This window comes from Felis catus, chromosome B1 (assembly GCF_018350175.1).
Source record: "Felis catus isolate Fca126 chromosome B1, F.catus_Fca126_mat1.0, whole genome shotgun sequence".
Lineage (NCBI taxonomy): Eukaryota > Metazoa > Chordata > Mammalia > Carnivora > Felidae > Felis > Felis catus.
In genome coordinates, this window is record NC_058371.1 from 130,232,509 (window position 1) to 130,254,396 (window position 21,888).

The window sequence follows — 21,888 nt, forward strand, 5'->3', positions numbered from 1 at the left end:
AACTGAGAGCTTTTTCCCTGAGATCAGGAACATGACAGGGATGTCCACTCTCACCGTTGTTTAAACAACTCTCACCTTTGTTTAACATAGTGTTGGAAGTTCTAGCATCAGCAATCAGACAACAAAAGGAAATCAAAGGCATCAAAATTGGCAAAGATGAAGTTAAGCTTTCACTTTTTGCAGATGACATGATATTATACATGGAAAATCCAATAGACTCAACCAAAAGTCCACTAGAACTGATACATGAATTTAGCAAAGTTGCAGGATACAAAATCAATGTACAGAAATCAGTTGCATTCTTATACACTCACAATGAAGCAACAGAAAGACAAATAAAGAAACTGATCCCATTCACAATTGCACCAAGAACCATAAAATACCTAGGAATAAATCTAACCAAAGATGTAAAAGATCTGTATGCAGAAAACTACAGAAGCTCAGGAAGGAAATTGAAGAAAATATAAAGAAATGGAAAAACATTCCGTGCTCATGGATTCGAAGAATAAATATTGTCAAAATATCAATACTACCCAAAGCTATCTACACATTCAATGCAATCCCAATCAAAATTGCACCAGCATTCTTCTCAAAGCTAGAACAAGCAATCCTAAAATTCATATGGAGCCACAAAAGGCTCCGAATAGCCTAAGTAATTTTGAAGAAGAAGACCAAAGCAAGAGGCATCACAATCCTAGACTTTAGCCTCTACTACAAAGCTGTAATCATCAAGACAGTATGGTATTGGCATAAAAACAGACACAGAGACCAATGGAATAGAATAGAAACCCTAGAGCTAGACCCACAAACATATGGCCAACTAATCTTTCACAAAGCAGGAAAGAATACCCAATGGAAAAAAGACAGCCTCTTTAACAAATGGTGCTGGGAGAACTGGACAGCAACATGTAGAAGATTGAAACTAGACCACTTTCTCACACCATTCACAAAAATAAACTCAAAATGGATAAAGGACCTGAATGTGAGACAGGAAACCATCAAAACCTTAGAGGAGAAAGCAGGAAAAGACCTCTCTGACCTCAGTCGTAGCAATTTCTTACTTGACACATCCCCAAAGGCAAGGGAATTAAAAGCAAAAAATACACTATTGGGACCTCATGAAGATAAAAAGCTTCTGCACAGCAAAGAAAACAATCAACAAAATTAAAAGGCAATCAACGGAATGGGAAAAGATATTTGCAAATGACGTATCAGACAAAAGGCTAGTATCCAAAATCTATAAAGAGCTCACCAAACTCCACACCCGAAAAACAAATAATCCAGTGAAGAAATGGGCAGAAAACATGAATAGACACTTCTCTAAAGAAGACATCTGGATGGCCAACAGGCACATGAAAAGATGCTCAGCGCCGCTCCTCATCAGGGAAATACAAATCAAAACCACACTCAGATATCACCTCACGCCAGTCAGAGTGGCCAAAATGAACAAATCAGGAGACTATAGATTCTGGAGAGGATGCAGAGAAACGGGAACCCTCTTGCACTGTTGGTGGGAATGCAAACTGGTGCAGCCTGTCTGGAAAACAGTGTGGAGGTTCCTCAAAAAATTAAAACTAGACCTACCCTATGACCCAGCAGTAGCACTGCTAGGAATTTACCCAAGGGATACAGGAGTACTGATGCATAGGGGCACTTGTACCCCAATGTTTATAGCAGCACTCTAAACAATAGCCAATTTATGGAAAGAGCCTAAATGTCCATCAACTGATGAATGGATAAAGAAATTGTGGTTTATATACACAATGGAGTACTACGTGGCAATGAGAAAGAATGAAATATGGCCCGTTGTAGCAATGTGGATGGAACTGGAGAGTGTGATGCTAAGTGAAATAAGCCATACAGAGAAAGACAGATACCATATGTTTTCACTCTTATGTGGATCCTGAGAAACTTAACAGAAACCCATGGAGGAGGGGAAGGAAAAGAAAAAGAGATTAGAGTGGGAGAGAGCCAAAGCATAAGAGACTCTTAAAAACTGAGAACTGAGGGTTGATGGGGGGTGGGAGGGAGGGGAGGGTGGGTGATGGGTATCGAGGAGGGCACATTTTGGGATGAGCACTGGGTGTTGTATGGAAACCAATTTGACAATAAATTTCATATATTGAAAAAAAAAATGAAATCCCCTTCTCTAAAAAAAAAAAAACAAAACACTGTCAGGAGATGGTATTATAAAAGTTGGGACATTGATGGTATGATTGTGTGAGTTCTAACTTGAAAGGCAAATTGAGTTGCAACTGAGGTGATTCTTTGTTATCATATAAGGTTTTAATCTCTTAAATTTGAATACTGTAGTGAGTGATTGTGTTTAAATAGTGAATCTATTTGCACATAGAAGCTCGCATTTTTTTTAAAAAAGCTGATTTTCCAATGTTAAGCCAGATTTTATAGAGTGACACCTTTATTATAATATTTTGAGATTAGTTCCTTAATAGGATTATTAAATATAATTTTTGGGAAATAATTTTTAAAAATTGTCATAAATATTTAGCAAGCAAATATATGTTATAAGAGAATATTCTTTTACATATATACATATATATATGTAAAATATATTTATATAAATCTCCTAGGAAAGGCTCTTAGAATCTGTGTGTTTAACCACTGATTTAGTGAACACTATCAACGTGGCACTAATCTTCGATAGATGGCATTTGTTATTATACACCAACATCTCCAGATATATATATCTGTATATATATATGGTGTATATATATATATACACCAACATCTCCAGAACTTCCATCTTCCCAAACTGAAACTGCACATCCATTAAATAATTCCCCATTCTGCCTTCCTCAGCCCCTAAAGACCACCTTTCTACTCTCTGCCTCGGTGAATCTGACTATTCAAAGCACCTTATATAAGTAAAACCATATAGCATTTGTACTTTGGTGACTGGCTTATATCACTTAACATAATGACTTTAAGGCCCACCCATGTTATACCATGTGTCAGTATTTCCTTCCTTTTAAGGATAATATTCCACTGTATGTATATATCACATTTTGTTTATCTGTTAATCTGTCAACAGACACCTGGGTTGCTTCAGCTTATTGAAGTTGTTGTAAATTCAACTTCAATACCTAGGGCTGTTGTAAATAATGCTGCTGTGAACATGTGTACAAATACCTGTTGGAGTCCTTTTTTTTCAATTATTTTGGGTATACGTACACAAGTGAAATTGCCAATTCATATGGTTGTTCTATATTTACTTTTTTGAGGAAACACCGTAGTGTTTTCTACACAAATTGCAGTACTTCCCCATGCTTTTTAAAAGGGGTTTCAGATGTCATTGAACACATAATTAAAATGTTGATGGATTCTGGAATGAAGTGGCAATCTTGCAACTTACCAACAAATCTCCTTTAGAGCAAGGGTGTGAGCAGTGCAGAAAACAGCACATATAAACAGCACATACGTGTTCCCTTTTTACTTATGGTTTACATGAGCTCTTATTTTAAAGACAGCAAAACCATAACTTACTCCACAAATTTTTGATCTACCAAAGGTAAGCCTGGTTACTTGATTTCACATGAATAGTGTACATTTGTTATCGTTCTGTCAATTCAATGGCTCAGAAGTAATATTTACACTTAATAAATTCCTGGTTTCAGAGTAACATATATCTCATTGGTTCATTTTGATACTGTTTTTTGAAAAAGTGTGCTATTACTATGAGGTAACAATGCTGCACATAAATAGAAATATTTATTTGTAACATAAAGAAGAGTAACATTCATAAATTTACTTTTTATAAATTTATGTAAATTTCCATATTTTGACATTTTTAATAATTCATAAATTTATTTTTATTATTATTGATCTAGAATTATGGGACCTTAATATGAAATTTTAATTGAAATTTTTAGTGATTTTTTTGGGGGACAGGAGAAATGATCAATGTTTAACATCTATAAATTTAACAAACCCAGTAAAATCTCTGAACCTTTATTTAAATTGAAACAATGAGTTACTTCAGTGCCAAAAGAATATTAAATTTACAAAGTACACACAATAGCTATTTTTACATCAGTATTCTTCCTATAGGCACAAAATAATGGTAGACATAAAATATGCACAGGAGAAAAATATGAAATAAGTTCCCTGAAGAAAGATATATTCTAAAAGTCTGTAAATCTACATTTTTTTCCTTTATTTTTTTAAGTTGAATATATCTCATTTATAATCTAAGAGTACCACGGCCCCTGGTTGGCTCACTCAGTTAAGCATCCGACTTGGGCTCAGGTCATGATCTCACAGCTCATGATCTCACAGCTCATGAGTACTAGCCCATGAAAGGGTCTGTGCTGACAGCTCAGAGCCTGGAGCCTGCTTCGGATTCTGTGTCTCCCTCTCTGCTCCTCCCCACTCGTGCTCTCTCTCTCTCTCTCTTTCTTTCTCTCTCAAAATAAACATTGATTTTTTTTAATTTAATTCTATAATCTAAAAGAGTAATAATAAAAAATATACATAAGTGTCTCTGCCCTATTGAAAATTAAGTAATTTTTTCTGGCATTGGAGATCATCCGCTGTATTAATAGTGAAATAGAGGATCAATAAAACTCGAACCAAACTTTGTCTTTACTGGTACAAGACAGACAAACTTTCATGAATTAGTCCTTCAACTCAACTAAATTCCTGAAGACAAAGTTAGAAAGCACTGTGTTCAATATCACCTGAAAATTCATTTAACATGCTTTTAAACTTCCATTTTGTTCTCAGTTCAGATCGTATGGTACACCAAAATGTAGTTACAGATTACTTTCCAGGGCCTCTGGGTCATCAAAGGACAACCTTAGGCTTAACATGTCAGTCTTGTTAAGAAGATAAAAACTATAAAAGATATTGTAATATTGTTATAACATTCCCAATCCCATCATGGTGATGGGTGAAAAAAAATTGTTTCCAATTTCTTTCAGGGCTTTTTGTAGCTACTAATAATTTATTTTCCCTCCAGGTCAACTATTGGTATAGGAAAAAATGTGATCAATAGTTAGGATAATACCACAGTAGATTTAACAAGTCATTTCATGTTGGTGTTATTTTTTCTAAGATAAAGAGAAAAATATTTCTTTGTGGCATATTAATCTTATAACTATGTAACTGAATCAAGTATTTAGTTTTAAATTTAAAGGGTAGCCATTCACCATGCAAAACAAAACAAAAAAAAAATTAAACTGCCCCAATAATTAATGATGTGAAAGGTATGGAAACTATGTTAAATCAAAAATCACAAAATTTCTGTCTTTAATATCAGCCAGCTGCTTCCCATCATATTCTCTGACATTATCAATGTTCTGAAAGTAAAGTTTCATTCATTTTAAAAATGCTTTCTAGGGGCGCCTGGGTGGCGCAGTCGGTTAAGCGTCCGACTTCAGCCAGGTCACGATCTCGCGGTCCGTGAGTTCGAGCCCCGCGTCAGGCTCTGGGCTCATGGCTCAGAGCCTGGAGCCTGTTTCCGATTCTGTGTCTCCCTCTCTCTCTGCCCCTCCCCCGTTCATGCTCTGTCTTTCTCTGTCCCAAAAATAAATAAAAACGTTGAAAAAAAATAAAAAAAAATGCTTTCTAATTTGTTCTTATTCCAATTAAATGATAAAGCATGTGTGCTCAATTCAATGTAATACAGTAATTTCAAGTTGTTTTTTTAATGATGAGTATATTTCTCATGAAATATGTGAATTTCAAATGGAAAAATAGGAAGAAAACAGAGATTACTTCTCTAGCTTTCCTATGTTATCCCATTATGAGTGGGTGATCAAGCATGGGATTATTTTCATAGTTATTTATAATGACATAGAAATAATGCACTTAGGACAAAAAGTGTATAAAAATATAATTCTGTGAATCTCACTAGTCTAATATTGATTTTTGGCATTTATACTCTTAACTTAGTCCTTGACATTATTCAATCAGGTTATGATGCAAAAAAAAAAAAAAAATTCGAATATACATTGTTTTACTAAAACAGGAATAATGTTTAAATTTCCTTCTGGAAAGTGACAGAATTTAGCTTAGAAGACACTAGAGTTTATAGTTTAATGTAAACATAATAGACTGGTTTCTAAATGACAAAAATGTTTAACATTGAAATTATTATAAATTCACTGATATTTAGTTTTTATTGCTTATTTTATCAAATTTTTGGAGTTACACAGCACAAAGAAATGTTAAAATGGTAACTTAGACTGTAGAGATTATGGGACCTCAAAAAAAATGTTCATTTTAAAAAGGAGATAGGAACACAGGAATCACTTTATTTACTTAAGGTAAGACATTTAGATTATGAAAGAGATGGGGTCATGATCCCATTTTGTGTATTTTAGTTTATTTTCTACTTTATGGTGTGGCTGTTTCTTTAAACTTAAGATGCCAATGCTTGACACTTTAGAACTTTGCTAATTTCTTGACATCTCACTTAAAAAGGATTACAACTGGGGCGCCTGGGTGGCGCAGTCGGTTAAGCATCCGACTTCAGCCAGGTCACGATCTCGCGGTCAGTGAGTTCGAGCCCCGCGTCGGGCTCTGGGCTGATGGCTCAGAGCCTGGAGCCTGTTTCCGATTCTGTGTCTCCCTCTCTATCTGCCCCTCCCTCGTTCATGCTCTGTGTCTCTCTGTCTCAAAAATAAATAAACGTTAAAAAAAAAAATTAAAAAAAAAAAGGATTACAACTACATTCAGTTTAATAAAGAGTAATGAACTACTAGTAAAAAGTACAACATAGAATTTTTTAGGGCATGTAGATAAAAATTGGCCACCATCCTAATTGTGCAGAAAACCCAAAAGTGCAACATGAGTTTTCAATCATCTCATACAGATTAAAAATAAAACCAAATGAATGCAAAAACTCCTTCCAGTGAAATTATAACTGGTATGGACTAATGAAACACATTGAAAATATAAATAAAAAGAATTAATATAAAAACACAGCACACTTTGGGGCACCTAGATGGCTCAGTTGTTTAAGTGTCACTCTTGATTTCAGTTCAGGTCATGATCTCATGGTCATGAGATCAAGCCCTGCATCAGGCTTGGCACTGGGCATGGAACCTGCTTAAGATTCTCTCTCTCCCTCTGCCCCTCACCTGCTCATGCTCACTCAATCTCTCTCTCTCTCTCTCAAGAAAAAAAAAAAAGTCACCAAAACGACAAACACAGCACACTTTAAAAATCTTTTCTTCTACCTTAGTTTTGTTAGAAAAAGATAAAAATAAAAATATTAATCATGTAATTGACCAAGCTATGTTATGTCTTGTCTTAAGCTTAGTATAACATATTTAAACCCAATAACTATAAAATACTTTGACTTTAATAATAATCATTATTGGGGCGCCTGGGTGGCGCAGTCGGTTAAGCGTCCGACTTCAGCCAGGTCACGATCTCGCAGTCCGTGAGTTCGAGCCCCGTGTCAGGCTCTGGGCTGATGGCTCAGAGCCTGGAGCCTGTTTCCGATTCTGTGTCTCCCTCTCTCTCTGCCCCTCCCCCGTTCATGCTCTGTCTCTCTCTGTCCCAAAAATAAATAAACGTTGAAAAAAAATTAAAAAAAAATAATAATCATTATTAAATTAAATAATAATATTTGGAACAGTTTCTCTAGACCAGAAGAAATTTGAAAGATCACTGGGTCCCATTACACCTATAATGCCTGAATCCACCTACATCATTCATACTAGTCACATAAAAATTTCAATGATAGGAAGACTCCTATATCCATTGACTATTATAAACTCATCTTTTTTTAAAAAAATTTCTTTTATGTTTATTTATTTTTGAGAGAGACAGAATGCGAGTGGGCAGAGAGAGAGGGAGACACAGACTCCAAAGCAGGCTTCAGGCTCTGAGCTGACAGCACAGAGCCCAATGCAGGGCTCTAACTCACAAGCTGTGACATCATGGCCTGAACTGAAGTCAGACACTGAACCGACTGAGCCAGCCAAGCACCCCTAAAACCCATCCTTTTACCATAATCATCTTTATACATATCTTCCTTTTACTGTATTCATCTTTATGCATATCTTCCTTGTAGGCCCTTCATTATCCCTTTCAGATCCAGGCAGGACTATTAACAAGACCTTATTTCTGGTCCAAATTACAGAGAAAATACTAAGCTGACTTCTGTAAAAAAGTAAAAATCATTCAGTAACTAAATTTTTAAAAGAGTATCTAAGTATGTAAATTCTTTTAATAATCTTGTGATGTGTTATATTATGATATCTCTTAAAGCATGTGATGTTTTAACTGGAGACATTGGGGGGAAATCCCTTGTTTTATTTCACCATCTTATATTCTCTCTCTAAATCTGTATGTTACTCTTTATTCTTTGACAAAATGTGTAATCCTAACTTTATTGATATGATCTTAATAAAAGTTATTTTCCAAAGAAATGAAAAAAGAAAGAAGCTAACAAAAAAAGTGTTAACAAGTAGCTAGTAAGGTTAAGTACACTTAGTAGGACAAAAACATTAAAAAGTTTTCTTTCCTTCTTGGTTCATTTGAGGAGAAATGTATGCACAGACGAAGAGGCACTGATTAATTGTGATAATCAACAGTGACAAATTTTGTTACTTTAGTTCTGTTTATTCTGATTTGCAAATGCTAATCATCTTTCCCATTATTGGTTTATTATGGCATCCATATTTTTTAGGTTGTAAATGTCTATCTATACAAAGAATATGAGGTTAAAAAAAATGACTGCCTAGTGTGTCAGGTTCAACATTTAGTAATGAAAGTAACTGAAAAGAAAGTATAATTTATTTCTTTTTAAAAGGGTCATCTTGGGTAAGTTACTTTATCTTTGTGTGCCCTAGTTTTGACAGTTGTAACCTGAAGATAATAATAGCACATAAAGGGAGAATTCAATGAGTTAATATTTGTAAAGCTAATAACACTACACGACTCTTAAAATGAACTGTATTAAGTACTATTGAATTGACAAATACATTATTTTAAACAATATATTTACAGATTCAACAAATGATAATTCAACGCCTACAACGTATAAAACTTTGCTGAATCCTGCTAAGTACAGGATTTAACGAACAAAACCAAAACCAGAAAAGATTTGTGGAAAATATCTACCTTCAAAGAATATCAGTCTTCAATGTCTGGTGAGCACACAAAATATAGGCAATTATATTTTGGGGGAGTAAGTAAACATGAGAGGTGTGCAAATATTATAGAAGTGCATGGGAGTTCATTATTCCACAAATACCTTGATTTTCCTATCACATTGATCCTATAATTCAGAGATTTGAGAATATTCATGAATGTGAATATAGATTCCTCTAAAAAGCAAAGAAGAAAAGTGGGCTCTTTCACATTTTACAACCTGCTTTCTCATAGTTTAACTCCTCAAAATTCTCTGTGAAATTTGTTATTGCCAATGTTTGTTTTAAAGATAACTATAGTTTAGAAACACAACCTTGCCCTGTTCCAGACATGGGAGTCAAGTTTCCAGACTCATAGTTCAGAGATCTTTCTTTTCAATATGTATGATAAAATTACTGTTTGAATTCCATGTGACATGTTCAAAAATTACTCCTATTCAAATATTTACTATGTTAATATTAACAATGGTTATTCATTAATCAAATTTAACTCTATTTTCAACTTGATAATTTCAGACAACTATAATGGTTGGCTCTACATTCTAAATCAAAGACAATGTATTTTATTTCAAAAACGAATAAAAAATCAAATTTTCCACTATTTTTGAATACCTATTATTAATATCCTACATATTACAGAAGATTTTTAAAAGGCAGTATTTTTATAAAAGATATTATCAAATCCAGATGAAAAACTATATCACTTATTTTAAAAATAAGCAGATAATCACATGTAATGATTAAGTGAACTTTAGGAAATATCTAAAATCATAAATTCCATATAATATCATATATTTTTATAGGTCCCCATCCTCTACTCTCATCCCCAACTTTTTCACACAAGATATATTAAATCAGTTACTTTTTATTGTTTTTCTTCTTTGTGCCCAGAATTATTACACTGAAATACTGAATAATTAACACAACCTTACAAAGCAGGTGCTATTGTGCTTATGTTTTCCATGAGGGTCCTTGAATTCGATAAAATTAGTATTGAATATAAATACATTAGATTTCCAAGCTTTTCATTTTTCTACTAGTCTATCTTCCCTGGAAGGGGAAAAATAGTAAATTAATATTGAATAATATAGCATTTGTTTATAGTGTTATTAAATAAGTTATGCTAATATCTACATTATAGGATAAATTCAAATGAAATATTTCATTTATCTGAAAACAGAATTCTTCCATGGGATGATGTTAGCAGGGGTAGTTGGAAGTTGGCACCTTGCTTTTTACCCCTGCATAAGAGCTACTTTCACAACAATGGTGATGCCCCTGTAGTCTTTTTCAGCGATCTGATAAATTGTATTTACATTGCACTATGAAGAGTACAATGGTACTGTATTGCACTGGTGAACTGAAACACCTCAGTCATCTTATCAGGCTGTCCCAATTTATCTGAATAATAGCAATTGTGTGTTCAATGTATAAAGATAGATTGTCAAACCAGATGCAAATGTTACAATACAATTTCATGGCTTGACAAATTGTCTGCACAAGAGACCAGATATTATGACTCACTAAGGAGCAATAAACTGCAGAAAAATGAAATAACAACACTCAATCAAGGGGAATAGTTTCTCTGGAGATTTTTATTTATTTATTTGGTAAAATCCACTGGTTCTTGACTAACACATGAAGTCTGAAAAGAATCACCTTCCTTGAGTATTTTTTGCTGTTGTTGTTATTTAATAAACCAGTGAAACTAGTGACTGATGTGGCCACATCTTCCAATAAGGTGAATAAAGACCATAAAAAATAGAAGGATCCTCTCACAAGTAATATCAATTGATAGAGCTTAATTCATCATACACCTAGCCTGCCCCTCTTTCCTTCTGACCCTGGGCTTCTTCCCACATATTCAGTCTCACAGGCCAGAGAGAGAATGTCCCAGCCACTCTTCTAAGCTCTGTCCACCTCTGCCAGAGATCAGATGCTCCTCTGAAGCCTTGTGGGCCATGGGTATTACACCCTGGAGGGGAGGACACATGGCTCTTTGAACAAGGAATCCTAGCATGGTGGCTGGTGGATACACAGGCCCCTAGTGAGTGGGAATCCTTGGCTCTTTGAAATTCATGCCTTGCAGAAAGAGGCAGAGTCAGAGAAGGGACATAACTCAATTCTCTCAAGTGCAGAACCCAAGGCAAATATTCTGCCTGCCTAGATCTAAGAGCAGTGGTACTAAAGGACACATCCAGGTTTTGTGAGGCCTAGAGTTTATACAATCTGGTGGAGTCTATTTAAAAAATAACAGGGGACACCTGGGTGGCTCAGTCGGCTGAGTGTCTGACTTTGGCTCAGGTCACGATCTCAGAGCTCATGAGTTCAAGCCCCTTTGTGATGACAGCTCAGAGCCTGGAGCCTGCTTTGGATTCTGTGTGTGTGTCTCTCTCTCTCTCTGTCCCTCCTATGATGATGCTCTGTATCTCTCTGTCTCAAAAATAAAACATTAATTTTTTTTTTAAATAACACATAAGTAAGAAGAAGAAAAGTTTGAGGATCCCTTCTAGGGCCTTGTAGAAGGCTCCAGTGTAAGTGAAGGCCCTAAAACTTAAGCTTCCTCAGCTGCACAGTCAATGTACTCCTGCCACCAAGTGAGAGGTGGAGGAGAAGGGTACTCAGATGGCCAGAAGAGTTTTATTTATTTTTTTTTAATTTTTTTTTCAACGTTTATTTATTTTTCGGACAGAGACAGACAGAGCATGAACGGGGGAGAGGCAGAGAGAGAGGGAGACACAGAATCGGAAACAGGCTCCAGGCTCTGAGCCATCAGCCCAGAGCCCGACGCGGGGCTCGAACTCACTGACCGCGAGATCGTGACCTGGCTGAAGTCGGACGCTTAACCGACTGCGCCACCCAGGCGCCCCAGAAGAGTTTTAAAGAGATTTTGCTTGGGTCCAGAGCCTCGCAATGGGCACACAAGTGGTCTCTTCAGAGGTATTCTGGGCCACTCTCCCACAGTTCCCTTACCAAGGATCGATGGGTGTCCTCTGTCTCTATTTCCTAGGTTTCCTGACCCTCCAGATAAGTAACAAAAACCTGAGCTCCATGACCAGCTCTGGGAGTTCAAGAAGGCACTGCTTTCCCAGGTGGCCAGCCCATCTTAACCCTCTAGCTTTTCTGGTCAGATGTCAGATTCCAGTTCACAGTCTGTTTCAGTTTTCTCAGGCATAAATCAGCCAACTGTCCTTTGTGTTTCCAACTGCAAAGAACACATGTGAAACACTCTGAATGATTCTTCTGAAGACCCTTCATTAGGCTTGTGGTTAGGAGGTTACTCCTCCCAACTCCAAGTCCCCCAAAAGCTATGGGGGAGACTCCTAGGCTCTCTCCATGAGAAATCTCTTTACTTATCTCTTCTAACAGATGTTTCCACCCTGGAACCGGTCAAAATCACAAAATTGGTGCCATTTGTTTTGAAAACCTACATGGGAAAAGGGCTGTCTTATATTCAGAGTAGTAACTTGATAGTTATCATGTTCATGCTGCAGTTTCAGGGCTTTTTCCAAATAAAAATTATTTATTAAAAGTCACAACTTAAAAAGACGGCCCACAAACTGGAAGGAAGATTTGCAATGCACAGGGCAATTCAACTTTGGAAATCATAACACACAAAGAACTTCCCTACATAAACACAAAAAATATACAAATCTCCCAATAGAGAAATCGACAAAAAATGGGCAATTTGTGGAATAGGAAACATAAATGCCCAATAAAAACTTGCTAAGATGCTCAACATCACAAAACATAAGCCAATGTATATCAAAGCCACATGAGATGCCAGTTCACACTCATAAGCCTTGTAAGGCTTTATACTTTTGCCTATCTAAGTGTGGGCACTGTCTGTTGAAGTAAAAGATATGTGTGCCTTACAACTCTGCCATCATATTTGCAGAGAAACTTCACAACAACTCTAAGAGCCCATGAATGTTCATAGCAGAACTGTTTATAAAGCAAACATCGCAAGCCATGTACACATCCTTTAACAGAAGATTGGATACATTTTGATACATTTATATAATGTAATATTATATACTACCAAAAAATAGCTAATCTATCCCTATAAGTTAAAGATTATCAATACATTGCCCAGTAGAGGTTTCGACTTCTGGATCCCTAAGGCCTGTGGTGGGGAGGAGGGAGCTGGACCTTGAATGGCCTCAGAATGAGAACTGGGTCCTCTGTGGGAATAATTAGAAGGTAGATTTGAAAATGAAGAAGAGTTTTCTAACAGGCCAGGATGGCCAAAGATAGAAAAAGCTGCCCTGTAAAGTAATGAGCTACCTATCATTAGAGATGTGTAAGCAGGGGTTGGGCAACTTCTTCATGGGCAGTGAACCAAGCATTGGATATGAATAGTATAAGGGTGGGTTTGGATAAGGTGGCCATTATGACTTCTCCATGCAAACCCAGAGGTCCTGTAGTTTTGTGATTTAGTGGGTTTGAAAGTGTGGTCAAAGGAGAACAGGGCAGAATGAATAATCAAACTGTGACACATTCACCCCATGCAACACAGCTCACTAATAAAAGGGCATGACCATGGCACCTATAACAATGTGGATGAACCTCAAAAACATGATGAGTGACAGAGGCCTTACACAAGAGACCACATACTATGTGATTCCATTTACACCATGCCTCAATTTCTGATTTCTTTAAAAGAAATTTTTTTAATGTTTATTTATTTTTGAGAGAGAGAGAAACAGATCACGAGTGGGGGAGGGGCAGAGAGAGAGGGAGACACAGAATCTGAAGCAGGCTCCAGGCTCTGAGCTGTCAGCACAGAGCCCGATGCAGGGCTCGAGCCGAGTAGCTGTGAGATCATGACTTGAGCTGAAGTCGACGCTTAACTGACTGAGCCACACAGGCACCCCTCTGATTTCTTTTTTAAATGGGAGAGATTTAAGACACTAAGAGGGTAATAAAAGGTAGAGACCAAATATAAGAGGGAAATTACTAGTAAGGAATCATAATATTTATACAAGGACCTAAGTGGAATTTATTTGTATTTACATGAATTTCCAGTGAGAATCAATGAAAAAGATTCAGAAAGGAATTTTGTGCAAAGCACATTTACGTATATATACATGTTTCCCATTTAGTTTCATTAATAACAATATAAATTAAAAGAATATAAAAACTCTTCCTTGACTAAAAACTATTACTAATTCACAATAATATGGTAAGATTGTCACACTATTACATTACTTTTTTTTATCAGAATTATAATTAGCAGTATAGATATTTCTTCTTTATCCTTGCTGTGAGTGCTTGATAATATACTGTAAATTTTAGCTTTAATAACCTTAGTGAATTTGCCTAGGTTCTGGAATATAAATTGACTCAGTTCTCTTTTCACATTTCACCATCCCAGTGCCAGCACCCTAGTCCAAGCTACTGTCAGCCATCACCCAACTGGTCTTACTAACAGACACTCAACCTGTCCTTCATCAGGGGTGTGTTACTAAATAGCTAGCCAGCTCTCTTGGGGAAGGGAAAAGCCCTTATTTGTAGACTTTGGCAATAAATAAAAACATTCCAGCTGATTTCAGGTTTCCAATGTGAGATACCTGAGTCTGGAGCTGGGAAGAAATAATAACAAACCTGCTCTCCCAAGCGGGCTCTATGACACCACTGTCCCCATGTGTCACCTGGGCTCTGCTTAAAACAACATGTTTTTGGCTTCCTTTATCCCCACCAACCTTCTTTCAATATCCCCCCCCCCTGCTCCCAGCCATCACAGAGCATTTGCTCAAGCTTTTCTCTCTGATGGCAAAGTCCTCCTTTGCTTTTTCATTTAGTTAACTAATATCCTTCAGATCTTAGCTTGTGTCACCTCCTCAGGGAAGTTTTCTCTTCACCTTCTTGGCTAAGTTAAAGCTCCTTATTATAAGCCCTTATTACAGGATATACCTCTACATTATAGCCATTGTCATATCCACAATCTTGCATTTCTTGTTGCAATTAATCAATTAGCATGTGTCTCCCTGACTACACTCTAAATTTCCATAAGAGACCGCACCTGCCTTTTAATTAAGATCCAAGCCTGGAACAGAGTGCAGGCTCAACAAATACTCAAGAATTACCTATTTTTGATCGATTAATGAATAAATGTCTATGTGAAATCATAAATAAATATATCCCCCTGAAATTTGTAAAAAAAAGCTGGAGATTAGCTTTTAAAAGGATTCTTTGATGTGTCTCCAGTACAACTACAGAGTTTGTGCAACAACTCTGACATTAGAGAGTACTTAAACTTTTCCAAATTTAGCATACATACATTATTCATTCAGATAAAAATAAATAAAGAGCTGACAGAACTTTAAACTTATGTCAAGTATCCTCTAAGAATAAAATAGGTTAGTTTTAGCCATTTTTAAAAAATAAGATCTTCTGTACTGAATGATAGCATCTGTGTCCCTTCAGAAGTAGCTCAAAGAACCTTCTTCATGTCAAGACCATGAAGCATCATTACAGGAAGACCTTGAAACTTGGAGTGAATGACAGCATGTTGACATAATGCCTCATTTGCACAAATTGAAACAATTAATCAAGTATCTTAGGAAGTTTAGATTTGTCTATATAAAATAAAATAAAAACATGGAGATGACCAAAAAAATAGAATTATTTCTCTCTTCCTTTACCTCTTTATTTCTAAATTTACAACGGCTATAAAATCCCTTCATTTCAGGTATCAAGCCATGTTACATACAAAGTGCACGATTTGCAACAAACACATTTCTAATGAAAGCGCAACAAAAAATCCATAATCTATCATGGAAGCAGTACGCTTCAGAGTTTGAATTTTATACACAGTTCTTGAAGCACTCATTTGCACATAACTGTGATTTAAGAAATGCATAAATTTGAGTAACAAATTTATGAGTTTCTGGATATGTGGACATATTTTTTCTTATTATTTTTTAATGTTTATTTACTTTTGAGGGAGAGAGAGACAGAGAGGAGGGGAAGGGAAGAGAGAATCTCTAAATCTGAAGCAGGCTCCAGGCTCTGAGCTGTCAGCACAGAGCCCAAAGCGGGGCTTGACCTCATGAACTGTGAGATCATGACCTGAGCCGAAGTTGGACACTCAACTGACTGAGCCACCAGGTGCCTCTATGTACACATATTTTTAATACTATGATGTTGATGATCAAATTATTTGAAAATTGTATAGCCTCTTTTTGGATCATAAATATTTTTCTATTTTTCTACAGAGTATTCTTTCCATGATATTTAGTGACCTATCAGACTAAAATAAAAAATAAAGTAAAATCATTTACTTTACTATTTTCAGAATTAAGATGACCTTTAGGTACATCAACAAGAGAAAAGCTCTAATTCTTTCCCACTATAGTGCTCAGAATATAGCTTTCTTTCTTAAAAGACTGGATGTTTTCTCCCTATTATTTGCTATGCTGACAAATTTATACTTTATCCCTTATAGGAATTCCTAACTCTTATATTTTCCTAGTTGAATGTGTCTAAAAACTGATAAACACATGAAAATTTTTAAAATGTAAATATTTCAGTCATAAGATTTTTCTTACATTCTAAAGTGATGTATCGACACAATGCCATAGTTATGACCAATATTCTGGCTTTATTTCCTAAGTTTATACTGATATATCAATATGTCTTACATAACTTTAAGTAATCATACACCTAACCTAAACCTGTATCTTACATTGATAAATAGCATCTGTTGCCTGAGGTTTATCTTTTTTAGGTTTGTGTTTTTCACCTAGACTTCATTCTTCACCTGGACTATAACATCCTCAAAAATAAACTGTCATACATATTCTGTCTCCTGTACAATCTTATGTATTCTGAAGCCCATACACTGAGAGGATATGTTCTTCTTAACAATTGTTCTTAGCAAGTTCTTCTTAGCAAGAGATTTGCTGAGTTCTGAATTACATGACTCTAAAGGGTCCTATGTTTCAAAGACTCAGTGGTTTATGAATTTATCATATGAAGTCTGTATAGAGGGGAAAATTATTTCAAGAAATAATTTCTTCCTGAATTTAAAGAAAACACTAAGTATCTAAACACAATGCCTCAACTTACAACATTCCAATATGTCAGTATTATATTAGTGAATTATATTTCTTAATGAGAAGGCCCAAAACACAAAAGTAATATCATAAAGGGTTTTGGTAACTTCATTTATAAAAATGTGATGTGGTTATTTCCCTAACATATTTGCTGTAAAAAAATACAAAATTTTTTAATATTATTTCCTTTTTATTGTGCTTCAGGACTTTCACTATAAGGTAGATAAAGTAACTTCCACACTGAAAAGGAATAAATTGTGGTTAAGAAAGTTACCAAAAACCCGCCCAAGGCCTCAATTCCTAATGGCCTCAATAGCACAGCTAGGTGATATGAAATAAAATATGTGATAAACACCTAAAACAAGTAACAAAGGTATTCATAATTGTATTTTAATGTCTTTCAACGTCTTTGGTTTGAAAAATATAAAGAATTCTGACTTGTAAAACTAATGGTGATAATATTATTAGTTATGTGAACATCCATCATTTTGTCTTCCTAGCATCTATCCCTGCCTTGTTTTATCAACATCATGCGTATTTCAAGGATGGAATCACCCGTCCCCTCTCACCTTCACACTTTGCCTCAGAGTCTGTCATGTAACCTGGTTCTAGTCAATCACATCATCAAATACTCTGGAACACAGCAATTGTTTCAGCAAAATCATGCCAAATAAGCTAAGCTAGTCAAAGCCAGTGACATTCAAATCTTGGTTTTTGTTTTGTTTTGATTAAAGGGAAGGAGAAGCTCTTTCCACTGGATTTACTGAAAAGATAAAAATCTGCACCACTAGCTGCTGAAGGCAGTAATGTCACCTTTAGAGGACCCTCCTTGAAAATGAAAACTGCAGAGGAAAGCAAAGCAAAGAGATGCAGATGGAAAGAATGGACTTTCATGACACTATTTGAGTACCAGACCCAAACATACTGGAGGAAGTTTCTACCTCTATACTTTTTTAATTACATGAGCCAAAACGAATCACTACCCTTGATCTTTCTAAAACCAATTTACAATGCAGCCGCTCTCATTAGCAAATGAGAGTTTTGAATTAATTACTATGCCTCTGCATTTATGTTGTCTTTTTGTCATATATTCATATGTATCAATTAATTCTCAAAATAGCAGTTTGAAGTATGAAGGGCATATGTAATCTCCATTTGATACAATGGCCACTATTTGAATGTCTTCATTAGGATCACAATTGAATATACAATATTAGAAAAAATTTTGTGGTATATCTGCCTTCCTGGTCAGCAAAAAGGGTATTAATATAATGGAGACATTAATCAAGAAACCAATAAGTAATTGAATGTGAGATGTGAGAGAGAAAACATAATGAGATTTTTCAGAAAAGGAAAAAAATGGTTGTACATAAATATAGAAGTCAGAAAGAATCAATGTTTAAGGGCTTATAGATGTCATTAATTTGGTTTTAGGTATACTTACTCTAAGATTCAGTAGAATACCTACTCGGGTCAACAACTTTAAATATTACACCTGCATTCAGAAAAGCCTTCAGAAGAAGAATACGCATTTGTAAGTCATTGATAATGTTGACAATTGAAGCTATGGAAGGGATAACATGACTAATACTTTTGTGGATTTTTAGATTTTGAGTCCTTTACCAATATGACTTCACATAATACAATGACTGCAAAAGGATGGTGATATCACCCCAATTAACAGATGCAGAAAGGAAAGCACAGAGAGTTTAAGTAAAATGTCCCCAATTTCCATCTAATATATATCGTAGCAGAATTAAGATTTTAACAAAGGACTCTCTGACTCAGGAAAACAAAAACAGTAACAAAGCTATGTGAATGAATGAATGAATGAATGAATGATATTGTTAAGTGAGAATGTTTAATAAGAAAGTAGATTCAGATAATACAAAGGAGCATCAGAGTGAATGCAGGGTAACAGAAAAGGACAAAAAAAAAAAAAAAGAGAGAGCCAGTTAATAGTCTGCTTTATGTCAGAATAAAGAAGAATGAATATTTATGAAGTAGCTGAAGACTGGAAAAAAGGGTATTTTATGTAAGCAAATAACACTATTCCCAGCTTTAAGCAAAATCACTAAAAGATAATTAAAAGAATTTAAGATCCTACTTATAAATATATAGGTAACTTATGTAAACTCATTCAGATATTGCAGAAAATGAACTTGAGTTTTCTAATATAATTCCACTGGCATACATGAGATGTAATTTTCCTCCTATTAGACAAAAAATTGGAACCTAAAAATTAGACTATATTAAGAGCAGTTGTTTTCACTTTTAGATTGTATTAAAACTGAATTACAATCATTACTTCCTGAATTGGTTAGTATTTCTTTATAATGAGAATATTAATACTGCCTATCTTCATGCTATCAAATATATACATTGCTCCATTTGAATTCAACATTATTGAATGTAACATTAAAGGATTTTCTAATTGATTTCACAAAGAGTATCAGGCACTATCATGTTCCGGGAAACTCTGTCCTCAGGAACTCATCCAGTAGAAACGCATCAGAAACAAAACAAGTGTGATACAGTGTAAACCAATGGGGAAAACAGTAGGTGCTTCAAGGTACTACCTGGCTCATGTGGTGGTCAGCCAGATTACATGGCAACACCATCCATCACCTAGTCCCCAGTCTGAGACCTTAAAGTGGTAATGGCACTAGTTTCATTGGAAAATATCAGTCAGCTTTCCCTTTTCATTTATATAATGCATACCTGGAAATATCCTAGCTTATTTGATATGTCAAGTGCATGTAGTTTACATTTCTTACTATGAATTTAATTCTCTCTGTAAGAAAAAAAATGTATCATTTATTCAATATAAGACCAAATCTAAATTTAAGTGAAACTTACACAGTAAAAATGTAGAAGCATTAGTGTAAATTTTCATTTAATTTATTTAAAATACTTAATAACTTTCATTCCTTATAAAAATGCAAGCCAACTTTAAGCTAGTAAGTTTATATTAAGAATTGATCACATTTTACACAACCAAAACCTACAACTATAAAATAAGCCATCCAAGAACAGTGTATCCACCATCACCTGTGTTAAAGAAATAAAATGCTTCATGTCCCTAAGGTAACAAAACGAAACTTGAATGGAATATAGCTCAAACAGATGAAGGCAGAAGATGCAGAAGTTATTCACTGACACAATAAAGGATAGATTGACTTTTTAAATATCATACAAAATTATTTCTGTCCTTTCGATATACTAGCATTAACACATTCATTATAAATCATAATTTCTGAGCAATCCAATTCTGATCTGTCATCTAATTTGTTTACAAAGTTCTAAAGCATTAAACAAATAACTTACTGTTTGGAAGGTTCAGGAAATTTTAGTTCTTCTCTTTTCTTCATTTCTATGGTTGGTTCCATAGGAGTAAGGACCACAGCAGCACATGAGACTACAGAGTGGTATGAATCCTCCCGGCAAACTGTTTTATTAAAAAAATTAATTGTAAATGTCAAAATTATTTATTGACTATTCCACGTTCCCTTTTTCTGTTTTTTTTTAAATTTTCAGTCAAATGAAAGATATAATTTAACTAAAACATTAATTACCATTAAATGATCTCTCATTATCATTTTCTACTCTGAGTCTTTCCACTCACTAGCTGAATGACCTTAGGTAATTTTTTTTTTTTAAGCCACACAGGAGAAAAGGTGCTGCCAATACTTTATAGCCCTTTTTTAAAAAAAACTTTTCATTGAAGAATAAGAAGTGCATAAATCATATACAGTTAAATGAATCTTTCCAAAATGAACACAACTGTTTAATCAGCATTATGATCAATAAGTAAAGCATTGCCAGAACCCTAAAACTCCCTGTGGTACCTCTTCCCAATCACTATTGCAGCCCCCAAACTTAACCATTATTATTACTTAAATAACCATAGATTAGGTTGGTCTATTTCTGACCTTAGCATGAAGGAAATCATCCTCTTCTGTGTGTGTACTATTTTACATGTGGCTTATTTCACTCAATATACATCTATAAAACCCATTCATGTGTAGCAGTATTTGTTCATTCTCATAGCTGTGTAGCATTGCACTGAATGAATTTACAAAATATATTTATGCATTTTATTGGTGATGGACATTTAGAACTGCTCTGCTCTGAGGCTATTTTGAAATGTCTATAAACATACCTCTATGTTTTTTTTTTTCTTTTTTCTTCTTTTATTTTATTGCAAAAATAAAATTGTGTTGAAAAATATCTAGCAACTCTTCTTGGGATATGTTCATATGTCCCACCTTCACCTCTAGTAGATATTGCCAAACGTTTTTCTGAACTGATTGGACTAATTTGCATTCCCCAAAACAGAAGAGTTTCAGTTGTTCCACATCTGTATCAACACTTAACTTTTGCCAGTTTTTAAAAATTTTACTACTGTACGAATTTTTTATTGCTGCATGAAAAATTAACACAAATTTAGCAGCTTAAAACAGCACCCATTTATTATCTCATAATTCTGTAAGTAAGAAGTCCAGTGAACTCAGTTGAGTTCTCTGATTAGGTATACAGATTACAAAGAAAGACCTAAACTTTGTTACATAATTCCCACTCAAGAGTTAAGTTCCCACAAGGCCAATGTCAGGTTCACAGCCAGGCTGTGCTCTTAGGTTTCTGGGGAAGAATCCATTTTTGAGATTAATTACATTGTTAGCAAAATTTACTTTATTGAGGTA

General features: G+C 35.0%; 1 protein-coding gene across 5 annotated transcripts in view; it reads right to left on the reverse strand.

The window, feature by feature from the left end:
- CCSER1 (coiled-coil serine rich protein 1) overlaps window positions 1–21,888 on the reverse strand; it is a 1,296,004-nt gene that overhangs the window by 990,992 nt on the left and 283,124 nt on the right. For all 5 annotated transcript variants that reach the window (XM_011281786.4, XM_045056881.1, XM_023252933.2 and 2 more), the window contains one exon: window positions 20,513–20,633. In XM_011281786.4, the coding sequence (XP_011280088.1) occupies window positions 20,513–20,633 (121 nt within the window). The remainder of the gene's footprint in view (window positions 1–20,512; window positions 20,634–21,888) is intronic.